At 39.1% G+C, this 25999-nt stretch overlaps 1 protein-coding gene across 1 annotated transcript in view; it reads left to right on the forward strand.

Annotated features, from left to right (window-relative positions):
• LOC121952312 (polypeptide N-acetylgalactosaminyltransferase 10-like) overlaps positions 1-25999 on the forward strand; it is a 102929-nt gene that overhangs the window by 58933 nt on the left and 17997 nt on the right. Inside the window, exons 5-8 of the mRNA XM_042498896.2 lie at positions 8183-8368; positions 9786-9969; positions 17496-17613; positions 24447-24554. Of these exons, the coding sequence (XP_042354830.1) occupies positions 8183-8368; positions 9786-9969; positions 17496-17613; positions 24447-24554 (596 nt within the window). The remainder of the gene's footprint in view (positions 1-8182; positions 8369-9785; positions 9970-17495; positions 17614-24446; positions 24555-25999) is intronic.

Here is a 25999-nt window from a genome sequence, read left to right on the forward strand (position 1 = left end):
AGTGAACACAACATCAGTGCTGGCGTGTTAACAGTGACTAACAGTGACTCTTTTCTCTGTTTCTGTTTCTGGTCTGTCTTTTTGAAATCAGTATGTCTAAACTTTCCTCTGCTGCACTATTTCATTTTATTCTCCTTTTTTTAGTGTTACCATTTATTATTTGCAAGGAAATAATAAATTCTAGATGCGCTTTACACCTGGCTTCAGTCTGGATTTTAGGTGAATGCTTGCATTACCTTTCTGTTATGCTAAACTTTAAATAGTTTTAGTGCCTTATACCACTAGGACACTTAGCTCGAAAGCAGTATCTTCCCTCTAAGTGCTCCAACTCTGGTGTGACTGAGTAATACAAAAGTTTTATGCTTTATCTAAATCACATTATTTTAAATATCCCACATTAACTGACAGTGGACACATTGTAGAGTGTAAATTTGAAGGTTTCTGTTAATATTTTTGCCCTTCTTGTATGATGAAAATGTGAATTTATTAATGTATATACTATATGACAAATCTTAAGAGTTAAATGTGTTAATCAAAAAGCCTTTTGACCTTACATCCTTATAGCAGCGTTTTAAAGCAAATTGGCTCCTCATGCATAGTTATTGATTACCTTTATAGACCAAACCACACTAAGAAAGGAGAGAGCACCGCAGAACACTGATTAAATTCAACAGCCTTTATCATCTTTCATATGGTAGCCTATTTGCACAAAAGACAAGTTAATCAGTGTTCCAGTCCTCATTCACAGTTGAAAAAAAAGAAACTCCAGCACAGCTCTGCAATTCCAAATCTTTTATCTTAAAAGCTGTTTCAGTAAAAACCAGCCGGGAATAGACCCAAAATAATTAGACCTGATCCAAAATACGATCAAACCAAACAGCCTAAACAGAGACAGAGCACCAACACTGGTTATAATACAAAGTCATTTTTACACTTCTCACTCTGTTTCGTAGTCATAAATCATCACAGTTTCCCCCTGCAAATATGAAACACTTCATGATCAGATCTGATAGTAAGTCTGCTTGGGTACACTCAGATATGTGATACACTGACCTGAGACCAGCAGCCATTCCATTGGGACCCGAACCCACCTGATTGGACTAGGTATGATTTGAACCTGGGAAGAATTGATTATGAGTTACTTAGAACAAGGAGTAGAAACCTTAGGTCCTCAAATCAGAACCCAACCTCACTGTCCTTCTTAAATCAATTTTTTGAGATTAGGCAGAGAATGTGTGAGAAAACTGACTGAAAAATGTATGTTCATAAAAAAAAAAATAAAAAAAAAAAATAACCTTTACATTCAAATATGCAGCAGAAATGCAGCGGCCGTGATAGAGATGTCATTGCTGTGGTTGTGCTGTGAAGCATGTGTGCTTGTGCCGTAAATGTGCAACAGTGCTTCAAGGCAACGACATGAAATCAGCCGTTTTCTCCTTTTGCTTATCAAAATGCTGCCTCCCATCCTTTTACGGCATGGCGGCAAAGTGCACATCTGTAATACATCTGTTATCATTGCCTCAGTAGCTATTTAAACAGTGTGTATTTTTGTGTGATGGGGAGGTGGAGGGGGACAGTTTGTCCCCCCCCCCCCCCCAGACTGGCTTATATCATCACAGACTCTCCCTTAGCATCTTTTCTTTTCTTTTTTTAATGACGGTAGCAAAAAAGCAGCTTCAAATATTCCCAGCCTGGCATTCAGCTGAAAGGGAGGATGTGTGATGGAGTTCACAGGAGCAGCCGAAAATTTTGGAGAAATAAATTAGCAGCTTGGCTCTTTGGTGCTTCGCCAAGACTTCTGGGAAGTAATCCAGCACCTTGGAAAGACAAGATTTGGATGCCATATTGGATCCACTGTAATTTGAGGTTAATTGAATTGAAAATCCCCTCAGCCTCACCCAGAAAAATATTATTAAATAAATAGAATCTCGAGTAAGAAAGACTGTTTGTATAAAAGAAAATACAGCATACATTTGGATCTTTTGTGTTCCTCATTTCTCAACCAAGATAAACAGTCTGATAGTGGTAAATGCATATATTTCTCTTGTTGAACACTTGTTGAACACAGCTTGCCACACTGCAATGTGTCTTCTTTTCTACTTAGTTTTGGTGTTTGTGACTGAATTCTAATTAACAGCTCAGAGGAAGATTCAATGCATCCCTGCAGCAGAAACAGATGGAGGGCAGTGAATGTTCGGCTGCTTGGTAAATGGGGTCTACGGAGGTGACCCAGGCATCGATGATGTCTGAGCCCTCATCATGTCCTGGACTTCACATTCTAATAATGACTAATATGTTTGCAGACGTCAGCCTGTTCTCATTAGGGTGATTTATAGCCCCGCCAATTTTCCGTAAACCAGAGGACCCGTATTCCAATTTATTCAGGTCAAATTAACCATTCATAATTAGACGCGGTAACCTTTCCCGCACCCCTTCTCCTCAGCTGAATGCGCTGTACATGCAATGCAAATGTCCATTGTTTAATCTTACTGGCTGTCATTAGGAAGGTTATGTAAGAATCATTCCAGGCAGGGCAAAAGTGTAGCCTGAATCAATCTTCTACTGGTTAATAGCTACTGGGCTGATTTATTGTCGTATTATGAAGGTGAAGCCTTGCCCTTTCCTCTAAAGGTGGCACCGACCCTATGGCACCCCTGAGCCTCTGTTTCAGTGTCAAAACCAGCAGCACATATGTCGTCATTTTGTCATGACTTAATAGGGGATAATTAGACTTGAGTTTTACGTGTGACTTTCTCTATTTGACATGATGTGATTCAGTTTAAAAACATACGCTGTTAACCCTTTGAAACCTGGATCAGTTGTCTTGTGCAAGCGCCTTCGGTAAGCTGTTTGACCCTTTGAGTAAATTGGTTTGATTTCTTTCAAAAGCATTGGAAAACAAGACAAGGACCAACTCCATAAGAAATGTCCCACAAAGTGCCAGAAATTTTTTTACAAATTTTTGTCGTAATTTTTGGGCTGTATCTTGTTTGGTTATTTGTTGCTTTCTCCCTGTTTTTTTTTAAAGAAAAAAAAACAGTTTGCTCAGGTTTCAAAGGGTTAAGGAGCCTTGTAGGCGCATGTATGATCAGAGTAAACAAAAGAAGAGAGAAAAACCTCCTTTTCAAACCTATAAATATAATAAAGTAACGCAATATGTACGGACCTTAATCACACCGCACCTAACATGTTATTACTGACAGCCCTATTTACAGTATAATGATAATTATAATTTAAATATATACTTTTTCCACCTAAAATCCAGGGTCTATGAATTAAAGGACTGCAATTTAAACAATGTTCATCTGATGAATGTAAACACCCTAAGCCGAAAGTCAGAACTTTTACCATCTTTGTCATTGTTTACTTAAATATGTCAGCTTTCATATACTTTATGAGTGCACTGTAATGTCATTCACTTGCCTTTAAAGCACAGCTTCTGGCAGTAACTTATACACATGTAACAGGTGCGTTTGAGCCAGACCACTTCGGGCAGGCTGCATCCCAAATGGAGCTTTCAGGATTAACCAGCAGAGCCCCGTGACAGTTTGATAGACAGCACTTCTCACTGTGATCTTGATTACTGCCCTGTTCTAATTTTGTTTGCTGTGCTTTAATAATGTCTAGTCACATCTGGTCTTGCCCAAACACTCCTGCTTGGATTGTCTTGTCTGGGGAAGTAATGGCGGGTTTTGACGCTGTTTGACTTGAGGAGATGGGCTGTCATTTACTTCTGCTGATTAAAAAATAAATCGCAGGAGAAAGAAAATAAGGATGGAGGGATAGAGTGGGAGAGACAGATCTGAGGACCTGCTGGCTTCAGGTTTGTTGGTTTTGGCTGGACTTCAGTGTCTCAGCTGTCCATCCGAATCACGACTGCTTCCCCGAGAGGCAGCTGCTGCCAAGCAGCATCAAAACAGAAGGACGAACTGAGTGACGGAAGGACGATGAAGAGAACGAACAAAGGAAGGAAAAAAAGAAAAGCAAGAATTAAGCAGGAAGGCAAGAACAGAGTCCAGAGATAAAGACATTCTGTCTGTCATTTTTACAGCTTCAGTTTATCCGGTGAATGTTTGAAAGGACAGCTGCCTTTCCTCCATCCTCTCCTCTGATATTCAGAATCCAATTAGTGGTTGTGTTGGAGGGGGGTTCCTCGGTGACAGTGGCCCATTTGTAAGACCTGCTATCAATGAGGAACACAGACAGAGGTAATATTTTATTAATGTCTGGCCTGTATTCTGCAAATAATGGCTCTTTTTGTCAGCCAACAGACACTTTTCTTGAAGTAAAGTTAAGAGACAGATGTAGAAAAAAATCTTTTTGGATCAGAATAGAGTTATAGGATGATGGCTTCCATTGCATTTTACAATAAAGAACCCTAGCAATGAGTCCTAAAACCTGGAAATCCATTAGCATTTCAGCACCTCTGGTTCACTTGCTCACTCAAAGTTAACAGAACAGGCTTTTTGAATGTGTTTTTGATTAAAAGTCTTACATAAGGTCTGTGGATAACACTAGCTGAAGAGACGTTACTGTGTGCGTGTGTGTGTGCGCAAACTGGTATATTGGTCCAGAAGAACATTTTTTGTGCATGCAGTAGTTTGGCAGAGGTCAATGCATGACATCATGTGCAGACCATCACACAAGCATTTAAAAACACTGACTGATGATTTATCACACAGGATTGGAAAATGCTACCACTGCTAGACTATTTGACACGGTGGGCAATTATTAAGTTGGTAACCCCAGTGAATTAAAGACTAAGGTTGACATTTTATTATGTTTGTATTATTATGAACAAGCTAGTGGAAAGCGTAAACCCAGCACTGTCAGGGGCTGGGAATCGCTTGAAACTGTTCAGTACCAGTGCTGAGGCATTATCTGAGTTTTGGCACTCAAACATTTTTTGATACATTACTTTGAGATTTGTAAACATATTTCTGAAAACTCCTGTTTGACATTTAACAAAATAAACCAATCTTGTCCAATGCTAAATAAGGTAGAAGTAAAAGTATGTTTTGGCTTCTAACGCAGTAAAAAAAATGCCTTAAATGTGGTGTGGTGGGATCAAATAATATGACCAGACTAGGGTTGAGTACGGTTCACATTTTAACTGATACTGGTGCTGGTGTTGGTGCCTCAAATTCAGTACCATTACCCACTGGTACCTTTTTTGGCACTTTACTCTTTTTTATAACAAAAATGTGATCTTTGAGCAAGCTGCAGTTAGCATGTGATTCTGCTGCTCTGCTCTTTTCTAATCACACACAGAGATCCATGTCTGTCTGCCTGCTTGGTGTGTCTGCTCTTCTCTCTCCGTCTTTATTAAGACACAACTGACAGATATGTGGAGTGCATAATGTCAAAACCCACAATCACAAACAGCAGTGACACTAGGCTATTTCAAAAATTAAACAGAAAAGACATTATACCAAACAGACCTAAACTATTGATGCCGCAGTGACAGAGCTTGTCACTTTGCAGCGCTTCAGCTGACTTTGTGAACCCGGTGGCTCTGCTGAGCTCTTTTGTCTCCGCCGTAGAGGGCCCTGAAGTCGTGAAATCGGCGGTGTCTCTGCCTCCTTGCGTTGTCAGCCATGTACACTCTCAGGTATAAACATTTTGCTCAGTCTGATTTAACATGAGGGTGGCACGGTGGTGTAGTGGTAAGCACTGACGCATCACAGCATAGGGTTCCTGGTTCGAACCGGGGTTGGGGCAAGGTTCAGATCTTGGGCGGGGGGGCCTTTCTGTGTGGCATTCGCATGTTCTCCCTGTGTCGGCGTGGGCTTTCTCCAGGTTCTCTGGCTTCCTCCCATACACCAAATACATGCAGGTCAGGTTAATTGGTGACTCTATGAATTACCCATAGGTGTGAATGAGAGTGTGAATGGTTGTCTGTCTGTATGTGTCCTGTGATAGTCTGGTGACCTGTCCAGGGTGTACAGGTTGCCAGATGACATCTGGGATAGGCTCCAACCCCCCCCGCGACCCTTATGAGGACAAGCGGTTACGGACAATCAATGATTTAACATGGATTTGTATTGGTAGTACTGGTGTAATTCAGTTGGTTAAAATGACAGCGTGTGCTACCCAACTGCAGACCTGACGTTTGATGCTAGCCTCGATGCTAGCCTTAATACCGACCTTTGGTTGGTATTATCGATATTCAGCACCCATCCCTAAACAGCTCTGTAGCCAGAGGGCAATGAAGGATATGTCCTGATACACTGTTGTCCAGAAAGAGCCGCAATGCTGTGCTGTTGATGAGCTGAAGGAAATACTCTTTTGGTGTTAGTAGCAAATAAGAAACGTGTCTCTCAATGCAACTTCATGACTCTTTTATGTCCTTTTTTAATAGTTTTGGAGCAACACTGGCTGTTGTCCCTTTAGTGGTATTGTTGATGTTACAAATATAAATTGATGCTGGCCTTACCCTTTAATTTGTGGGGTAATGATGTAGAAAATGGATATTGTAAAAACAAATACTGGTGCATTAACGGTTACATTTGGACTCATTTGTGTTTGCACGTGTGCTGTGCTGGAGTGTGGAGATAAGCTGTAGACAACAGCTTTGGTCAAAATTAAATAGTTTGTGTTCTAGGAGATGGAGCTAAAAAACCCTCAAAAAACAGCTGAGTAACATCTCTGAGGTGGAGACGAGCTTTTAAGCATCATATTTTGGGTGGCTTATTTTGTTTACATGCATCTGTTGTGTGTATTTGAGGTAGACAGCAAGGTATTTGGAAGCCTTCTTGGCCAGTTGGTTTGTGCCATATGGTATTTTATCAAGACTTCATCAAATCAAGATGGCATTAAATGCAAATGAGGTTCAGCAACATGTTGAGGACTCAGAGACTCATGATGGATGTTATTAGTTAGATGCCTTAACAAGTGTCTGAGATAGAGAGAGGAAGTGATAGATAATAAGATTGATAAACGTTTTTCTGACCTTTTTCCAAACCATAATATTTCATATTGGCTCTTTGAATCATGCCCTTATCTCAGCGATGATTTACTCCTAAGAAGTTTAAAGTACCACTTTACGTGAGGGATATAAAAACAGCTCGGCCAGGGTTGATGATCTGTTTCATGGTGCTTCTCTGCAATGGTTGCCAGTGTCTCAGCTTAAGAAACAGTGACAGTAGACAGACAGTGGATGAAACATGGCCTTGAGCCTGGCTTCATTTTTATTTATTTTTTATTTTTTCATTGACCTGTCAGAACTGACTTGACATTTGAGCAGAAAGATTTACAGGCTCCATTTAGGGCAAGATTGATTTCTGTCTAGGGCAGCTTTGAGGAAAGATTGGGGAAAAATGTGTGTGTGTAGCCCCTTCTTTGATTGATGAGTTTTTTTCATTCAGTGTTTTTTTTTATTTATTTATTTTTTTTGACTTTTCTTTCTGTATTTTTCTTTTACCTTCAAGTATATTTGTGGGTGTAGCAGAAGTTGGCCATTTTGTTGATACTTCTTGTGCCTTTTCAGCTTGAGAAAGACTTGAAATAGGCTTGGGTCCAAACTGACTCTCAGGTGTTGCACCAATGACTTTCTGCAAGACTTTCAAAATAACCTATTTAAAAGTCTTGTGTGATCTATGTAATGATAATAAACTGATTATTGGGGCATACCTGTAATGTTGTGACAGAGCATTAGGGATTGCTTTTGGTGAAATATTCATGAACATCACTACAATTTGAGGAAAAAAAACAAATTATTTTGCCAAAAGGCTTTAGGACCACACGTTAGGAGGGACTGATTTAATTTCATTCCTCACAGTTGGATTAATTCTCTTTAGGGTAACATTCTGTCTAATGACTACAGTGAAGATATAAAAAAAGTCTGTGAGTGCAGAAAAGTAAGTGAGATTTTTCCCCCCCAGTATGGGTGAGAGTGTGATGTCAGCCTACAGGGAAACATTTCAGTCTGGAACATGTGGCATAGGCAGATGTCTTGTTTGATGGTGACTGCAAATGGTTTAGTTTTCGTTTGATCTTTTTTCTAAGAGAGTGCGGTAGTGAGGTTTTGCCATTTTTGGACATCTTTCTGAAGCCGTGCTCTCTCTCATGTCAGTGCAGGGTTTGAACCTTTTGTGCTTTTTTGGTCACATCAATACTATTTTCTGTTATTCTGATGCATTCGTTTTTCTGATTACTTCTGTGGTTTCCTCCATCTCTGCAGAGCACCTAAAGGTTGCACTAGAGGAGTACATGACGCGGTTGCCAAAGGTTCGCATCCTGAGGACCAAGAAGCGGGAAGGGCTGATCAGGACTCGCCTGCTTGGAGCTGCTGCGGCTAAAGGAGAAGTCATCACCTTCCTTGACTCCCACTGTGAGGCCAACGTCAACTGGCTGCCTCCACTGCTGGGTAAGGCACACAAACACACAAAACTCATCAGTGTTACCTGCCCACTTCCCTGTAACATCAATCCTTGTTGGAACCTCAATCCTCAAGTCATAACCACAGTGAAACCTTTAAATATGTGAGGAGCATCCAAAGGCCCTGATTACGCAGAATGTTTTTAGGAGATAGTGTGACAGTCTGCTGCCAATCATCGTAAAATGTAAGAAAGCAGTTTTGGCTTCAACTTGTTCAATATGTCTGGCAGCTTGCCTTTTTGTGCAGCGATGAAAGTGAGCTCACATTAGCTCAACACAAACCATGTACACTACCACTTGTATTATCAACACAACAGAATGCCCCCCTTTTAATATATCTGATTGGACATTGGAAAAAAAAAACAAGCGGCAACCTTTGAGGCTGAAAAATGAAGCAAATGCAGAAGTGCTAATAACTTAGCTACCTAAACTTAAAAACAAAGTTCACTTCACTCTCATTGAAAACGATTCCAAAAAGATGACTCAAGCTGCCAAAATGTGCTCTGTCTTATTGAGACCATATTTACATCATTTTGCTACGAAGTCTAAAACCAACAAGGACCGATGTACAAGAAAACAGGTATTACATACATCAATAGTCTTGAATGCATTACAGGGTGAAGGACAGTGTGTTCAGGTTGTTAACAAAAAACAAAAGATGTACCATTCTGCTACATCAAATTTTTGATATTTACATGTTTTGTAGACAATGACAGAATATGACATGAAAATAATCACTTTGATAACCCATAGCTGCACATATTTGGAGGGGGTGGGAGTAACAAAACGCTGTTGGCAGGCATCCCTCATGCCAAGCAGCACTCACTGACATATTAAATGGGTATCTCCCTGATACCCATTTAATATATGTCTCACCGTCACTCACTGGAGTCAATTAATCCAAATGTATGTAACACTGTGTAGCCTTGGTGGAACAGAGCATAGACAAGATGTGGGCACCCGCTACAGCTGACTGAATGTTTTATTTGCTTGGTTAATAGGGGTATCAACCAAGCATTAATACATTCAGTGGCTCTCAGCCTCAGGGTCAGGACCTGAAAATAAATCTAAAGGCTTCTGAAGCAAGTTTATAGAAAGGATATGATAGAAAAAGAACATATTTCTGCTACTTAGATAGTTTTTTCTAACTTTTTTTCAGAACTTGATTTTTCTGTTCTTGTGAAATACTTGAGACACTTACCTCTCCAGAGCTAAAAGCTGTTAAAATTGAAACAGTCTGAGAAGGAAACACCACTGTTTGGTTAAACTGCTTCCAGCTCCCGGAAGCTCATGACGAGATTTTCCTCAGTTGTGGAAGTTTTTAGGCCAAAAAGCTTTGGAACAACCCTTTACACAACATATTGTCATTAACTGTCCACCTGCCTGCCTTCTTCTGTGTCTCTCAGACCGGATCGCGCAGAATAGGAAGACTATTGTGTGTCCGATGATTGACGTGATTGACCACGACAACTTTGGTTATGAGACGCAGGCTGGGGACGCGATGCGAGGGGCATTTGACTGGGAAATGTACTACAAACGGATACCCATCCCTCCAGAGCTGCAGAAGGATGACCCCAGTGAACCCTTTGAGTAAGTGCAGTTATTTTTGATATTTTCTAGATCATTTAATTTGAAATCTGTGACAGAAATGGTTCCAGTGTGACTGAAACCTTCACACGAACACGTTAGAGCCACACTCATCACTGGGGGTTTTTCCGAGTGTACATGCTTTGTCAGCACTGTTTCCACATCCATACACACATCATCTCTTACTCTTACGTGCTGCCCAGGATAGTCAATGACAGGAGTGCAGTTTGGGGCTCAGTAGTCTCCATAGAATTAACACGACAGTCAGAAAATGAATTTTTAATTGCTCCTTAATGGCCTCCTGTCCTCACCGAGCAGGCAATGAAAAAGTGACCTTAAATTATTTGTGGGGATGAAAGAATTTCCCAAATCTCTTTACTTTACTTTATTGTTGACATATTTATATTGTTTCAATCGCTGTGATAGAAAATTATTAGCAGCATTTAGGGTGCAAATTCAAATTTGATTATAGTGCTGAGACAATTTCCAGATATACAAAAAATTACTCATCAAGCAAAATGCCAAACACTGCCGGTTCCTGTCTCTCCAGTGTGAAGATTTGCTGCTTTTCTCTCTTCTATATCATGGATAATTAACTGTTGTTTGGACAGAGTAATTTTGTAACTGTGTTACTTTGGTATATGAGGGATTGTGATATGAACTTTGTAGACTAAACAATGAATCCGGTGGTTGAAAAAAGTAGTTAGCCTACATAATATTACTCCAGTTCAAACAGGACTGATAGCTTTCGACCAGTGTCCTTCCTCAACAAGCAGCTGCCTGTGCTGCTGGCAGGTAACCTTTAAGTAATGGAAGTCAGAATAAATAAACTATACCCAGAGACACATTTTGTTATTTGTAAGGCCAAATAACTCTGCGTGTGATGCCAGACACTCCATTTGTGAGCCCTGAGGGATTAGTTAGACAACATTTCTCCATGTCTGGATGCCAAAGACTATTTGTGTGTCCGGGGAAATACAGTAGGTATCATAAGGCAGGGTGGCTGTGGTGCAGGAAGATAAGAGACTAAAGAAGAAGAAATGAGCTGCAGAACAGTCAGAATCAATCCTCATTTCATGAATTAGTCTGCTCTTCTTGCCCAATGAAATGACCTTCATCAGTGCAAATCCAATTTGAGTCGCAAAGATTTTCATTTTCATTCTGATTGACATTGCTGCAGTGGAGAATGAGGCACAGTGGGACGGCAAAATCCATCTTGGAGGTGTATATGTGTGTGTGGGAGTATGATTTTATCCCGTTCTCATGCTTCTGTCACTGTCTTTTTTGTCAATGCCATCACCTTGCTCTCCCTCCCTTTTCTTTCCTCCTGTCTCTCTCTCAGCCCTTCTTCAGGATTCAGTGTTTCATTTAGCAATAAGCTTATGCCTTGATGCTCTCTCTCCTCAAGGTCAATTGACTGAAATTGAGAATATCAACGTGGAAATTTCTAATCAAATCTAAATTGTCAGTTGGAATATTTGTGGAGTTATTTTATTTTTTTCTTCAGTAGACTAAGGCTTGCCAAGGAAAAGTGACAAAGGGAGACAAGCAGGGATTTTGATCAGTAGGAGACACTAAGAACCTGCTCCTGGCAAACACATGCAGACCTACAACAAGTTTGGCAAATTGAAAAAGTCTAAAATTGGCAAAATTATGATTGAAATCAGAAACTGTTTATCAAAGAATAAGTGAAGTACAAAGCTAACCAGACATCAGATCCCAAACAAATTGCAGTGATTACAGAATTTTTTATTCATTTATTTTTATATATAATCATATATCATTATTCCATTATATTTTTTTAAGCAAGCAAAACTGCACAGTTTGTCAGTATTAAGTATTTAAGAAATATCTGATCAAAGAATAATTAAGACTAAGAATCTGACCAGACACACATTCCAGTCAGCAATCAGGAAATATTGAGGTTTGATACACAGCTCAGCATTTTACATTTATGGTATTGTATTTTTCTAGTCGTTTTTGGAACTTTTGAGGTCACTTCAGTCAGTGGTGGTCAGTTTTAATTCAGTGGAGCTGCTCTCTCTCACATCCATCAAGATTCATTCCCTGCACCAGAATTTTGTCATTATTGCCACCCATCAAATATTTTTTTGATTATTGACCAAAGTGGGGACATTACCACTCCTGGACCCATGTCGAGAAGTGTAAAAAGATGAAAAAATGTTTTAAAATGTCTTCCATCAAAGCACTCTTGCCCCAAAAAGTCCCTGAACATCAAGACCAACAAAGTACAGACAGGTGTCAAATTAAAGGAAAAACCTGGATAAATGACTGAAGAAACATAATAAATTCAGATTCTTCCACACAGGTGGACTGCATGAAACAATTTAGCATTTAACACACAATCATGGTCTGTGGCATATAAAAATACAGAGCAGACCTGTTAATCTGATTTTGTATCAAGATGACAAGGTAAAAAAATCTAAGTGACTTTGAAAGAGGGTTCATTGTTGGGGCACTGATGGCAGGATCTTCAGTCACTGAGACTGCTCAACTGACTGCTGCCTCACTAGAGACAGTGATCTGTGTTTAGATCAGTGGGAAAGACATGAATAAACAGGGTCGAAATTGTGGTATAGTTGATGACCGTGATGCTCGAATATTAGTGCATGTAGGGAAGATCAGAAGAGCAACTCCTCCTCAGGTGACTGAGAATGTCAATGCTTGATGTGATCAGACTGTTAGCAAGAACAGTCTGTCGACAATCACATACAGAGGAGAGTTTAAGTACAGCAGCAGCGCTTAAAGGGGATCATCACCTAAATTAAGACTTCCAAAGTGTTATTTCCATGGCCTAAGACAACGCAACCAATATTTGTGTAGATGAGCTCTCTCTCAAAGACAAATCAGAAAAGTAAGTCTCAAACTCACAGAATGTGTTTTTTTTTTTTTTTTTTTTTTAAATTCAGATGAGCTTTATACTATTATTTTCTCAAAGGTGAAACACATTTGAATTTTAGCACTCTGGTTTTTGGATTTTGGAGAGACTTGTTTGTACTAATATTTTTGGGCTGTCGTAGACCAAAGGAATAATATGTATGAACCGCACAGTCCCAAAGTCAGCTGTGTAGTCCTTATAGAATGACATCTTTGATGTCATTCATACTGCAACTGCTTTAAAGATTTTCAGGTGAATTTCTTATAAATCACCACTTGTAAAATTGCGTTCAGTTTATATATACATTCTACTGCAATCACATAATACATAAATACATAAATAAACATAAATATATCAACTGTATGTAATTATTTAGGATGTGGCTATTGATTTTTTTCATCAAGTATTTAATTGTTTCAATGCTGTATTGAGTAATAGAATAAGTATTATCATGGTAAAGAGCACAAGTTAATAAAACAAATACACTAGTAGGGGTCTCTTGTAGCAAACCATCACTGGTATTCTTGTGCAAAAACATCAATAAAGATCAGTACTATTATTATCCATAATTGAGCTGGATTTGTAGCCTTGTTAGCTGTGTTAGCTAAGCTAGCAAGTCTTGCCAAAGCTAATTACAGCCTTGTAATAAGCTTTGGCAAGCTCCCATGCTAATTACTGCTGTGTTAAGTAAAACCAGCAGCTTTCAAATTGAAATGCTACCAACACTGTGATAAATTCTTGTGTTTTTTACAACCTGTCTCTCTTTTCCGCCCCTTTCTCTTTTCATCATTTGAAAGCCAGCGTCAGCTCCTGGTGTGACAGTGATTAATGTCCACGCAGTCATCCGCTGTGTAAAAGCTCAGCAGATTATAAAAGCCTTAAGGCAAAAAAAAAAATTACTTAAATTTCCTCGAGTAATTTTATTAGGCAGCAGATCTAATATTTGATGACAAACAGTGGTTTGAGAGTTAACACTTAAAGTAAACAGTGTTTATTGGCAAACATTTGTAGCTGGATGTGCCTCTGGCTGTTATTCTGCTAAATTAAACTGGAAGTGGTTGTGTTTAAATGATCCTCGTGTTCACGAGCATCATCTGAGTCGTGAGATATCAGTGTTGTCTGTCCTGAAGCCAGTGCGTCTCATTTCACATGATCCCGGGGAGATGAAGTGTGTTTGTGTTTTTCGCCCCCCATCAAACAAGAGCTAACAGTCTCCACCCCACAAATCAGTGCCCACACAGTGTCTTTGCTCTCTTTGCTAAGCTCACACACTCCAGTCAGGCACGTCAGGTCACAGCGTGACAAACATATTTAAGGAGTTTGAGGGTAATATTTGTGCCTCATGTGTCTCCACTCAATCCCACAATATTTGTCAGGCTTGTATCAGTTTTCTACAGATTTATATTCTACACTTTATTTGAACAAAGAAAAGAGAAATAGATTGCAGTCATAAAAAAAAGTAGACCGGTGGAGTGTCTAGAAGAAGAAGGTCTCAGAGGCCTGTGCAACATATTTTCCAAAGAGAGATGGGGGAAGATTAGTGATATCGGTGGTCTCATTTGTTGTTTGTGGATTTTACAAGCTTTAATGTGCATTTATTTGAGGACTTTCTCATGTTTACTTATTCTTTGACTGAACTTGTGACTCCATCCTTGTCAAGATTGAATGTCAAGCCAGTTTTTCTTTTTTTTTACTTTATGTCTCAGTTTATTTGCTCAAATTTAAAATAAACTTAAATATATATTTGTACCAGTTTGGTACACTTACATGCTTTCTTTGACAATGACACAGTGTCATATCACATCTTATCATTGGGGTTCAACATATGCACAGAAAAATTGGGTTTGCACTTGCTGGAAGGCTCAATAGTTGGCGCACTATCACACAACATGTTGTTTTCATCACGGCATCTGCCATTGGCCTTGGAATGAATTTTTTTTATATGAAAAATAAAGATATGGGTGAGAGTTACAATGCTACAATTGATGAGGAAATATTTAGTTGAATTATAAAAATGTTTCAGAGGGGAATTCTTGAGGCAGGTTTTTTGAAATAAATATAACAATGCTTTCTAGTTGACAACGTTCTATTGTACATCTGTCGCCATCCTTTCAAGCTTACCTAAAAAAGTTTCGTCAGGCTACTTGTCCTTAGGAGGCTCAAAAGAGGACACTGAAAGAACACTTATGCAGACACCATCCTTTTATTTCTACGACTGTCTGCCGTATCCCTCCAACATCACAGTTCCAGTTATACTTCGTATGTGTCATATCCTGTAGCTCCCATGGGGTCGGAGAGTGTGTCCGAGTCTCTATTTAATAGCTTTGGACTCTGTTATCTACGGTTACACCCCTCTGTGCATAGACCTGCAGAGACGTGTATCTTTGAACCATAATTCCAGGCTGAGTTTCAAACTCTAGTTCTTGTTGTTAGTCTGCGGTTTCTCTTCCTTTAAATCTTTTTTTTCCTGTATTTTCTTTAAATTCATGAACTGGAGTCATGAATAACGTTTCTTTTCATTCTTTTTTTTGCCTAAGTCAGAACATTTTGAGCACAGCATCAACACCTCAGTTCAAATTTGCACTACCAGTGCCTTTTCATTGTCTTTCTATACAATACTGCAACCTCTAAACTTGCTCCAGTGTGATCACATCTGTGAGGATTTATATATATATATATATATATATATATATATATATATATATATATATATATACATATATGTAGTGTCCCTTTTTGATGTGGTTAAGGTCAGATTAAGGACAAGTGCGATGGTGAGCCACCACCGTCTATCTTGTATTATTTTATAGTTCAATACACAAGATGCTTTTCAAAGAAAAAAGTTTCTTTCTCTTCCCTACTGCTCCTCCTGTTTTCTACCAGTGGCATCCTGGTGAGAGGCTGTTCAATACATTTCATTCAGTTTCACTCCAGGGAGGAGGTCCCTCTGCACTCCAAGCTGAGGACCATTATGTTTGGCACGGCAGTGCTTGTCATACCAGTCAGAATTCACAATGGTTTGGATGAGTTAATTGGTTTTTCACTGTGCATACTGTCACTGGGTTGCTAAACACAGGCACATACAACAGGGAAATACACAGTTATGGGGAGGAATAAAGTCTGACACTCACAGCCTATAAACGGTAATAAAATATTATACACTGCATTTCCCTGATTCAATACTCTGTGGTCAGAAATAGGCTCTTGTGATTTACCAGTTTATAGGATCAAATTGAGCTTTGCAGCATGAGATCAGATGTACAAATCTGGCCTGTATGTTCAAGGAAAACAAGCTCTCACAAGAATTATGAATGATATGCCTTTTTTTTTTAATATTTAACACCTGGACTCAGACCTCTTCAAGCTGTAATGACAGGTTTAACCACATTCTAATAGTCATTACCAGTCATGACGAAGTCAAAACGGCTGTTGTTATTTTCACCCTGTGAGTCTATGTGTGTCAACATGCCAAAATGTGGTCCTGATGACACCTTTTGTTGTGGCAAAAGGCACTGGAATATTTTTCTGGGTGTTTATATGACTGTCTGTGTGCGTGCGCGCGTGCGTGTGTGTGTGTGTGTGTGAACTTCACTCATATCTGTTGATAATCACACTGATCACCAGGGTAGATCAGTGTACTGACAAAGCAAACCATCAAGTGAAAATGTTTAAAATGATTTTAGTACTGAATGCTCACCTCCTGTAGTTTTCAATGTTGGCTTCTAAATATTTTTGTACTTTTCTCAACATTTCCAATAAAACTTGGATATGAAAAAAAACAAACTCAATGGAGATAAAACAGGAAAAAAAAGTTATATACTCCTCTGAGGACAAATGTAAATGTATCTTGTATTTTTAAGAATATTGACTAAAAGAGAAACCAAAATCCTTCCTGTCATTACTTCATTTGTCATGTGAGTTTGCTCTAGGAACTACACGGTGCCAGACCCCCCGGTCTGTTCAATGGCCACATCTGGCCCATGTATTTGAAACACAAGAACATCCAACAGTTTGAGAAACAACAGTTTCTCAACAGTTTCTCAAAGCCTGTGTGTTTGATGGGTATAGTGTCAATGGTATTACACTATACCCATCAAACATACACAGGCTTTGAGAAATTGTTGTTGTCAATTTTAGGTTTTTTGGTGTGAAACTGCTTTTCCAAGCTAAAGAAAACCGTTTTGTACGTGGAAGTATGACTCATTTGTTTGCTGCAGGTGTGTGCCTTGCATACACAGCCTAAGAAAATGCAGCCCTACAATGCAATATATTGCATTTTAGAGATGTGACAGTAAACTGTTGAGTTTCAATTGTATAGACGGAAGTGACTGAGGTACTGATTATGTAATTTCAGAAATTTCTCTCCATGGTCCCATTGTAAACCACATACTACCAGAACTATTATAGACACTGTCTTTGTTACGACTGCACACTCATGGTACACCCTAGCAACCAAGTAGTACTACCCAGTAAACAACCAAAAATCACCATGACATTTATCCTACGTGCAACAGCAACCAGAGAGCAGATCATCATATGGAGTTTTTGGTTATGGTGATTTAAGGATGTACCTCAAATGTCATATTTTCCACCAATACTTAAAAACACATTTCTTTTATGTTTTTTGCAGGTCACCAGTTATGGCCGGTGGACTGTTTGCTGTGGACAGGAAGTGGTTCTGGGAGCTGGGAGGATATGATACGGGTCTGGAGATCTGGGGAGGAGAACAGTATGAGATCTCCTTCAAGGTTAAAATTTAAACACACCTCCACCACGCACACAGCCACAGGGTAGTGTCAAAAATAATAAATAGTGTCACTTTGACCTCTGTCAATTTTGAAATGTTGAGTGTTGAGTTGAATCCCAATAAGTGACCGGGTCCTTCCATGTTTTATGTTTTAAGTCGGTATATTTTTGTACTGGATATTTCATACTATAATTTAATACAATTTGTACGTTAAACATGGATTCGGAATTCAATAACTTATTGCAAAATCAATCACATTTAATTTAAAATTTGTTTTGGCACACTCAGCAACAAGTGGCAAAGAAGATATTAAAATGTAGGACAGTTTTGATTAATTGACTGATTTGACTGATTGATCGATTTGACCAGTTATTCATCTGTGCATTCAGTATCTCTATCTTCACTGTTTGCATACTCTTAGAGGGATGTATTGGTAGAAATGGAATATGGATGTTTTCTATTGTGTATTATCACCTGAAAATAAGAATCATTGTGTTTTTCTTACCTTAAAATGAACCATTAGTGGGCAGGTCCTTGTCCATGGGGTCCACCATGTTGCACCACCATTGTCCTTCTCTGTCTTTTCAGATGTGGTAGCTTAGCCTTGTATTTGTGATAGCCATGTGATAGCTTAGCCCTGTATCTGTGATAGCCATGTGGTAGCTTAGCCTTGTAGCTGGTAGTATTGGCATTGTCACTACCTAGAGGGTAGTTTGGGCTGCGTAGGAACAATGAGAGCTGGCACTAGGGGAGTGGCTCTGGTATGCCAGAGTTCACTGCCTCCTGTAGGTGTTGCGGGACTAACAAGGTGAAACACTGATGAAAGTGGGTTCCCACCTGATGACCCCAAAGACGTGTTATCAGTGCTCACTGGCCTTTATATTTAAGCCATAATAGCTGATTAGTGATCCTAGGTTCTTCATTGAGTGCTTATCCTTTTCTGGAGCACAAGTTTCTTGTGTTTTAGTTGAACTACAGTAGTCCAGAATGGAAAACACAGTGCGATACTGGCTCTAGGCCATTCATGTTGTTGCATATTTCAATCGGCCACTGTAGTTAACAGCTCTCGGACAAACAGTGTTTGAGAAACACTTTCTTGTAAAGTAAAACTACTTTACTTGCTTATGTTGATTTTATTTTGTTTGTTTATTATTTGTTTATTTGTATTTTTTATTGGTTTAAATTACCTGGTCCATTTGTATTTGAGACGAGGAGACTTCTGGGGATATTTCAGCTCTCAGTAAAAACCTCTTGAACGTCTGAATCATAAAAAAAATAAAATAGAAAATAGGCAAGCACACATTAGCAGGTGCTAGGCTAGCTGGTTTGTTTGTTGTGGGGAAGAGGAGACCTCTGTGGATAATTCGTATCCCGCTAAAAACCTCCTTAACAATTAAAACTGAATGAATTCTAACCCGGTTTCAGCTGGTTGCAGTCTGCACCAGGTACTGTAATCACAGTTGCAATTTTAAATACTCAGTCTTTCTTAAAAAGGCTTAGCTATTATTATTCAAGTTCTGCTCCTGCTGTGCAGTTTTATTTACAGTATATCACAAATGGTGACTGGCATGGTTTCAACAATTGTTGGATCTTTGTGTATATTATCTATGCTCAAGTCTCTTTCCAAGCTCCTTTTACTTAACAGGCAATTAAACACTTTGAGCTAAGATACATCGAAAGGCATCTATAATTTGACATTGAATTGCTTTTAAAGGAGAAAGGAGTGTGTTCCATATGTTTCTCCTAATGTCTTATCTTTTTATCCAGAGCTCTTAAACTAAATAGCTAAAGAAAAAAACAACTTGTTGAGCCCATGAGACGTTCCTCATTATGCTTTCAATTCTTGTTTCAGTCATTTGAGCTAAACATACCCTGTTGCATGGAAGACTCCTCACATTAATCATACGCAGATACCGTATTAGATTATGCTTTTGTCTGGTGCTTCAGCATGAATCATTCTATAGCATGGACATAACTGCTTGCAACGTGGTCAGCATGTTAATAAGAACTGGTTCTCCCCCACCTCGTTGCTGCCTCCGTCAGCGAGCTCTGCACAGACAGAACAGCTTGTCACAATAATTGAATTCTGCTTTGAATGAGTAAGGACTTTTGTCGTCTCACTCAATTAAGCACAAAAGCCTCTGATGGCTAGTTTGAGTGTATTGGACATATTTGTTGAACCTTCTGCTGCTTCTTCATGCCATTGTATACTCATTTTGTTACTAATTTTTGATAATTGATACCAAAATTATAGTGGTTTGACATATAGCGTATTGCATGCATGAAAGCTTTTATATTTGCTGTTTTTAACATGACCAACAGGGGGAGTGTTAAAGAGCAGAAAGTAAGCAGGTAATAATAGTAAATGTCATAGATTTATATTAGATAGCGCTTTTCTTGTCGACGGGAGCAGTTAAAGCTCTTAATGCTACAGGCAGAAGGATATTTGATTTATTATTTTATCATTGAATACCAGTTGACAGTTTTCCTGAACCAAGGATCAGATCTTCAGAAGTTCTTGGCAACTGTTTTTGTTTTTTGTTTTTTTTTAGCATAATCCGCAGTGAAAGTTTCATTAGTAATTTAATGTCACAAATAGCCATTGGTTCATCTGTGGAAACTGGCTTAGCTAGTGTTTAAAGTTAAACATTTAAAACATTTAAACATTTAAAACAGAATTCAGATCCCTGTCCTTAATCTGCGTCCTGTAAATGCAAAAACTTCAAAACTCTTTTAGAAACATTGTTAAAAATACCTTGTGGAAATTCTCACCAAACAAAATGTATGACAGAGGCCTGGCACATTTATTAAATGCATTTCGTTCCACTTAAAACATTTTGAAAGCCAAAATTTGGATTAATTTGAAACCTAAATCATTAACATCCATGTTTGCTTGCTTGCAGTCTGCTTCTTTCTCACCTTTGTGGAGGCTCTGCTGTTTCCTAGCCTGTAAAAGAATGTGTGTTGTGTTGCCTGCAAGAACATGTACATATATATGAGTCTGCATGTGCACAGGATACAAATAAAACAGGAATCTCTCATTGTCTAATAGTGATTTTGGTAATGAAAAACTCTTACATATACAGCACACCTACAGCATAGTTTCTCCATCTGTTAGCCTCATAAAGAAAACCACAGTCATCATTTGCATGACTCATCAAAAAGGTTACTGCCAACAGTCAGAAGTGATCCGAATAATCACATGTATGTATATGCAGTGGATGTTGTTGAAGTAAATGTGTCGATTGTCATCTGTATCGAACAGTATTGGCTGGCCCCATTTTCATTGCAATTTGCAACTCGTTTTTGAAAAGCACTTTATAAACACAATAATTATTTATTAGTATTTTTACAAGAGGTGTTAATGTAAACCCATGCCTTGGTGGTGTGGTTTTAGTGTTCATAGTTTGAGGTGAGCAGATTGTAGAAGTTGTGTGTTTGAGGTGAGTGATAAGATTTTCAATTTAGTCTGACCGGCACTGAACTCGAGCTCTTGATCCCCCCTGCCGCGAGGCGCCCCTGTTATTAAGCTCAAGTGTTTCAGTCTGGGACGAACACGATGGAAGGGATTGGCGCAGCAGGTCAGACCTTCCCTACAGCGAGATGTGGAGAGGGTGGATTCAATCTGTTATTTCCCCCGATTCTGTTTGTCCAAACTGGAGTGGTGCAACAAACTTGACAAGGAGTAATTGAGCTGAAATAGCAGCCAGCTGATGTCCACTCTGGAGGAATCAGGATGGGGAGTGATGCAGAATTACAACAAACTGACTGGAAATTATCAAGTCCAAACAGGGAAGTCCATCAGTCAGGAATAGAGCAGCATTTCCCTCTCATTATTGACTCACTTAGCTTCCTTTGTTGCAGGTCTATGTCCGCCATCCAGAGTCTTTGTGAGAAAGACACCAAAGTTAATGCAAGTCATTCTGATAAAAGTATAGTATGAGAAAAACGTTAGAAATGTTGGTTATGTCAAAGTCTCTTTTCAGAGTAGAACTAAGAGATTCTAGTCACGACAGGAGGAGTAGTAGGAGTAGATTGCAAGATCTGGGAGCTTGTGGAGGACAGTTTGCTGAGAGGTTGAAAGAGAGGTCAAGAAAAGTATGAATAACCCAGCATGGTTGTGATTGTAGAGTCACAAGCTTAAAAAGTTGTGTCTCTATGTGTCAGCCTTGTGATAGTCTGGCAACCTGTCCAAGGTATACGTCGCCTCTCGCCCAGTGCCAGCTGGAATCGGCTCTAGCCCCCCATGACCCTGACTAGGAAAAGTGGTTACACAAAATGGATGGATGGGTGATTGATATGAATGACTGAAAACTCACCACCAGTTGAAAGAGGGGTGAGATAGGTGATTTATTTTAGGACTATACCAGTGAGTCTGCAAGTAGCCTGTCACCTACAAATATGTATCCTTGATTTTGTAACATTTTTGCTAGGAATAAGAAGATTGATCCCTGTATGTGTTATACGTCTGTATACTGATTGTGCCAAAATACCTTGACATATTTAGCTGGTCCAAGTCACATGGTTGTGGAAAACTACATGACATCAGAAGCTAGAGTGCAGCCGCACACTGTCGTACTTGTGCATCAAATGTAAGAAGATGTCAAAAAGGAAACATTGTGTGGTGTGGTGCTACTTTTTATTATATGTGGATAAAAATACAACACTATGTGCTATTTGTGACTATAAGTGCCACACATCAGTAACATGAGTGACCTCTTCAAAACATAAAATAACACGCCCTGAAACTATAGAGGCTGAACAAAAATAAGAAGATCGCCATAATAAATCTGTAATTACTCTGGTTTTAATGGCCAGTCAATTTCCTATAAGTGTAATGTTTTCATTATTTTGAGAAATCACATACCCATTTAAGAAAGTATCAGTATCTTTAAATTTTTACAGAAACCATCTGTGTCATATTAAATTTTAAAAAGTTTGGTATAGTCCATCCCTGTCTTTATGCCTCCGAGCTGGAGATTGTCGTGGCCAGAGGCATCATGTTTTCAGTTTTCTCTGTCCATCTGTCCTATTCTTATGAACGTGATTTCTCAAGAATAGCTTGAGCAAATGTCTTAAAATTTGGCACAAATGTGAACTTGGACACAGCAATGAACTGATTAGAATTTGATGGTAAAAGGTCAAGATAACTGTGACTTTGTGTCCATCTTATTGAATGCAATATCGCAAGAAGGCCTTGAAGGAGTATCCTCAAAGTTTCCGTATGGACTCAAGATGAACTGATTAGAATTTGGTGGTTGAAGGTTAAAGGTCAAGTCACTGTAACTTGTGGTTTTGGCAGTAACTCAAGAATTAATATGCAAATTATTATTACATTTCATACAAATCTTTGATAGGATAAGAGGATGAAGTGATGACATCTTATATTCAAAAGGTCAATGGTCAACCTCACAGTGACATCTAAATATTCTGCATTATTCTGGCCATTATTTAATGTCATAACTCTGGAACAGGGGAGACTGTTGGTCAAATACTGAGTTAGTGGCACTAATCCTGGATTCTCACCTTGAAACTGTGCTGATTGTATAGATCTTCTGTGCTGTGGGGGGAGAGATGGGTGTGAAGCATATACCATATGCCTAGCCCAAACAGGCTTACAAGACACCATCATTAACACAAAAAGACCAGAAACCAAACTTGTCACTTGACAATAATATACTAACAAACAAACCATCCTGATGTTTCTTTGGCAGGCTTTAGCAGCAAACAAGCGTGAGGCGGTAATTCTAGCATGCCTTCTTCAGATTTATTTGACATATTTTTCTAACAATGTCAGGCAGCCATTAGTTTCCATTCATCTCTGTAAGATCACCAATTAATCGTTTGGGTTTTTTCCGGGTTCAAATGCCAGACATTCACTGCTTTCATGGTTTACTGACAGTTTTTAATGATTACCATTACTTGATTCAAAAGCCATAGACCTAAGCTATGTCACACTTCCAAAGACTTCTGCAGAACGAAGAAAAATTGAAAAGCTCAGCAGTGCACTGGCCAGTATTTGTTAAGATGCATATGTTGTGTAAAAAAAAAATCTTAAAAGCTCACACAAACTTCTGCTGTCTGACCTTTTGACCTCAGACTGTGGTGATGAAGTTTAAAGTAACACACCACCCACAATCTATTTTGGAAATTTAAAAAAAACTCACACCCTGTAGACTTGAAAAGAGGCTCTGCTTTCCAAAAGTAGCTTAACAAATCCAATTTCAGTCTTTGTCATTTAGCTAAGCATGATTGACTTGCCTTGTTCTCTTTGATGTCATTTACTCTCTCTGGTCTGCAGTCTACAAACACATGAACTTCTTCATTTTGTGGAGTTGTTTTTGTGTTCTTCCTCCTGCACTATCCTTAAAAGAGGATTAATATCTGCAGTTTTTATGCCCTTATCTTATCTAACAGTATATTTTTTATCTGGTCTTAATCACAAGTCTGACTATACATCTCTACTCTGACTTTATCTATTTTTTCAGGCATATACTCATCCTTCTCTCCTAGGATTCATGACCCCAGACAACATACCCTGCAATAATGGAGATACAGTATACATCTCTTTATGTCCCTCTGTCATCCTCCCACTCCCTCCATCTTTGTCTTTACATCCAAACCTTGTTTGCTCTCCATTTCTGTCTTCATCATGTCGTCCCACGCTTTGCCTTTTTCACACAGTTTTGTTTCATCTCTCTGATTTGTTGACCTTGTCAGCCCATTTGTTATTCACACTCTCAGTTACACAAACAGGAGCTCAGCAGGTTGACCAAACTTTGACCTGTCTATTGTCTAGCACTGCTGAATTTCTCTCTGTCTGTGTCTCTATAGGTGTGGATGTGTGGTGGTCGGATGGAGGACATCCCTTGCTCCAGGGTAGGACACATCTATAGGAAGTACGTCCCCTACAAAGTTCCGGGTGGGGTCAGCCTGGCCAGGGTGAGTCTCTGATTGTTTTATAGCATCTTAATGTGGACACCAGGACACACATTTATGTCTGGTTGCCTTTTGTTTAAGTGGTTAGAATGGTTTTTTTTGTTTGTTGGTTTGTTTGTTTTTTGAACTGCACAACATCTGAAGTGTTAACAGTGAGATGTGAGGATCACCCAGAGTAGAACAGACAGTTTCCAGGTCTTTCAGATGTACGTTTTGGCTCTCTTTGAGCATTACTAATCCCATTTTACAAGACTATACATGTTAAAAAAATCTGGGGGTGTGGCGTTAGAAAGAAATGAGCTTACCAGAAGTGTAGCCATCCTTTGTCTAAGCTGCAGGCTCGCGGCACAAGGCTAGATTAGCTGCCACTAGCATAACAAACCTCATTCCCTAACTGAACTGTCCGTGGTCTGACAGTATACAACTTCTGTTTTCTAATAATGAGCTAAAATTTCTTTAGTCCATTTGAGCCTCAACAATTTTACACAGGATGAGAAATATTTAAAAACTGTTCATCTGGCCTGTAGCTGAACATTATTCATTATGCATGACTCAGCCTCAGTCTGACACCTGGCTCTGTTTGCCTCGGCTGAATATGTAATTAAACCTCTGTTTTTGCCTCGTCGGTCTGACCATTAGCCCCTCACTGAGGCTGTGCTGAATGCTGATATCAAACAGGCAGCAGGATCAACAAAGCAAAAAAACACTTACTGTACCTCAGGCTGTGAGGAATTCTGTTATGTCCCCTGTGTCCTTCTCCACATCACAGATTAAAAAACAGACTTTTACCATTGCACTGACTTGCTTTAGCTGACAGGTGAATTTGTTTTTGGGAATGGCTAAGACTATAGTCACAATAATTTATACCCTTTATCTTGATTAAAAGAAAAACTGACACTGTTCTGATATAATTTTGTTTGTTCATTACTGGCATCATTGCAGTCGCAGAAATTGAATGAAGGGCTGAAGTCACATTGGTCATGTAGGCTGCTGTTTTCAGGGGAAAAGCGTTAAAACCCCACTGTACACAACCTGCTTAGCAACAAACAGCAGACAGACACAACTGTTGCACATAGTTGAGTATTTAGCAGTTAAAGAGACAGATATTTCCTTCACGACTTGGTAGAGCCCAAAAACAGAGCTAAAGAGCGTGAATATTGCACTAACAAAATGGAATAAATGAATAATAAAGTTGATCTGTAACTGCTGGATGTGTAAATAAGCCACTGTCATTGTTGTACTTGTTACTTGTTGTAACTTGGGTCCTGGACCTTTGAATCCATCCACCCCACTTAGTTGAAGTTGACTGATTTGTCTGGTATCATGACATAAAACAGTTTTTCCTTGGTTCTAATAAAAGGCAACCAATGAGCACCACAGGGTAACTCAATTAGCTAATCAGCATCACGGCAGGATGTACTTCCTATAGATGTGTCCTAACGGCACTG

This window comes from Plectropomus leopardus, chromosome 15 (assembly GCF_026936395.1).
Source record: "Plectropomus leopardus strain MGB_pleo_1.0 chromosome 15, ASM2693639v1, whole genome shotgun sequence".
Taxonomy (NCBI): Eukaryota; Metazoa; Chordata; class Actinopteri; order Perciformes; family Serranidae; genus Plectropomus; species Plectropomus leopardus.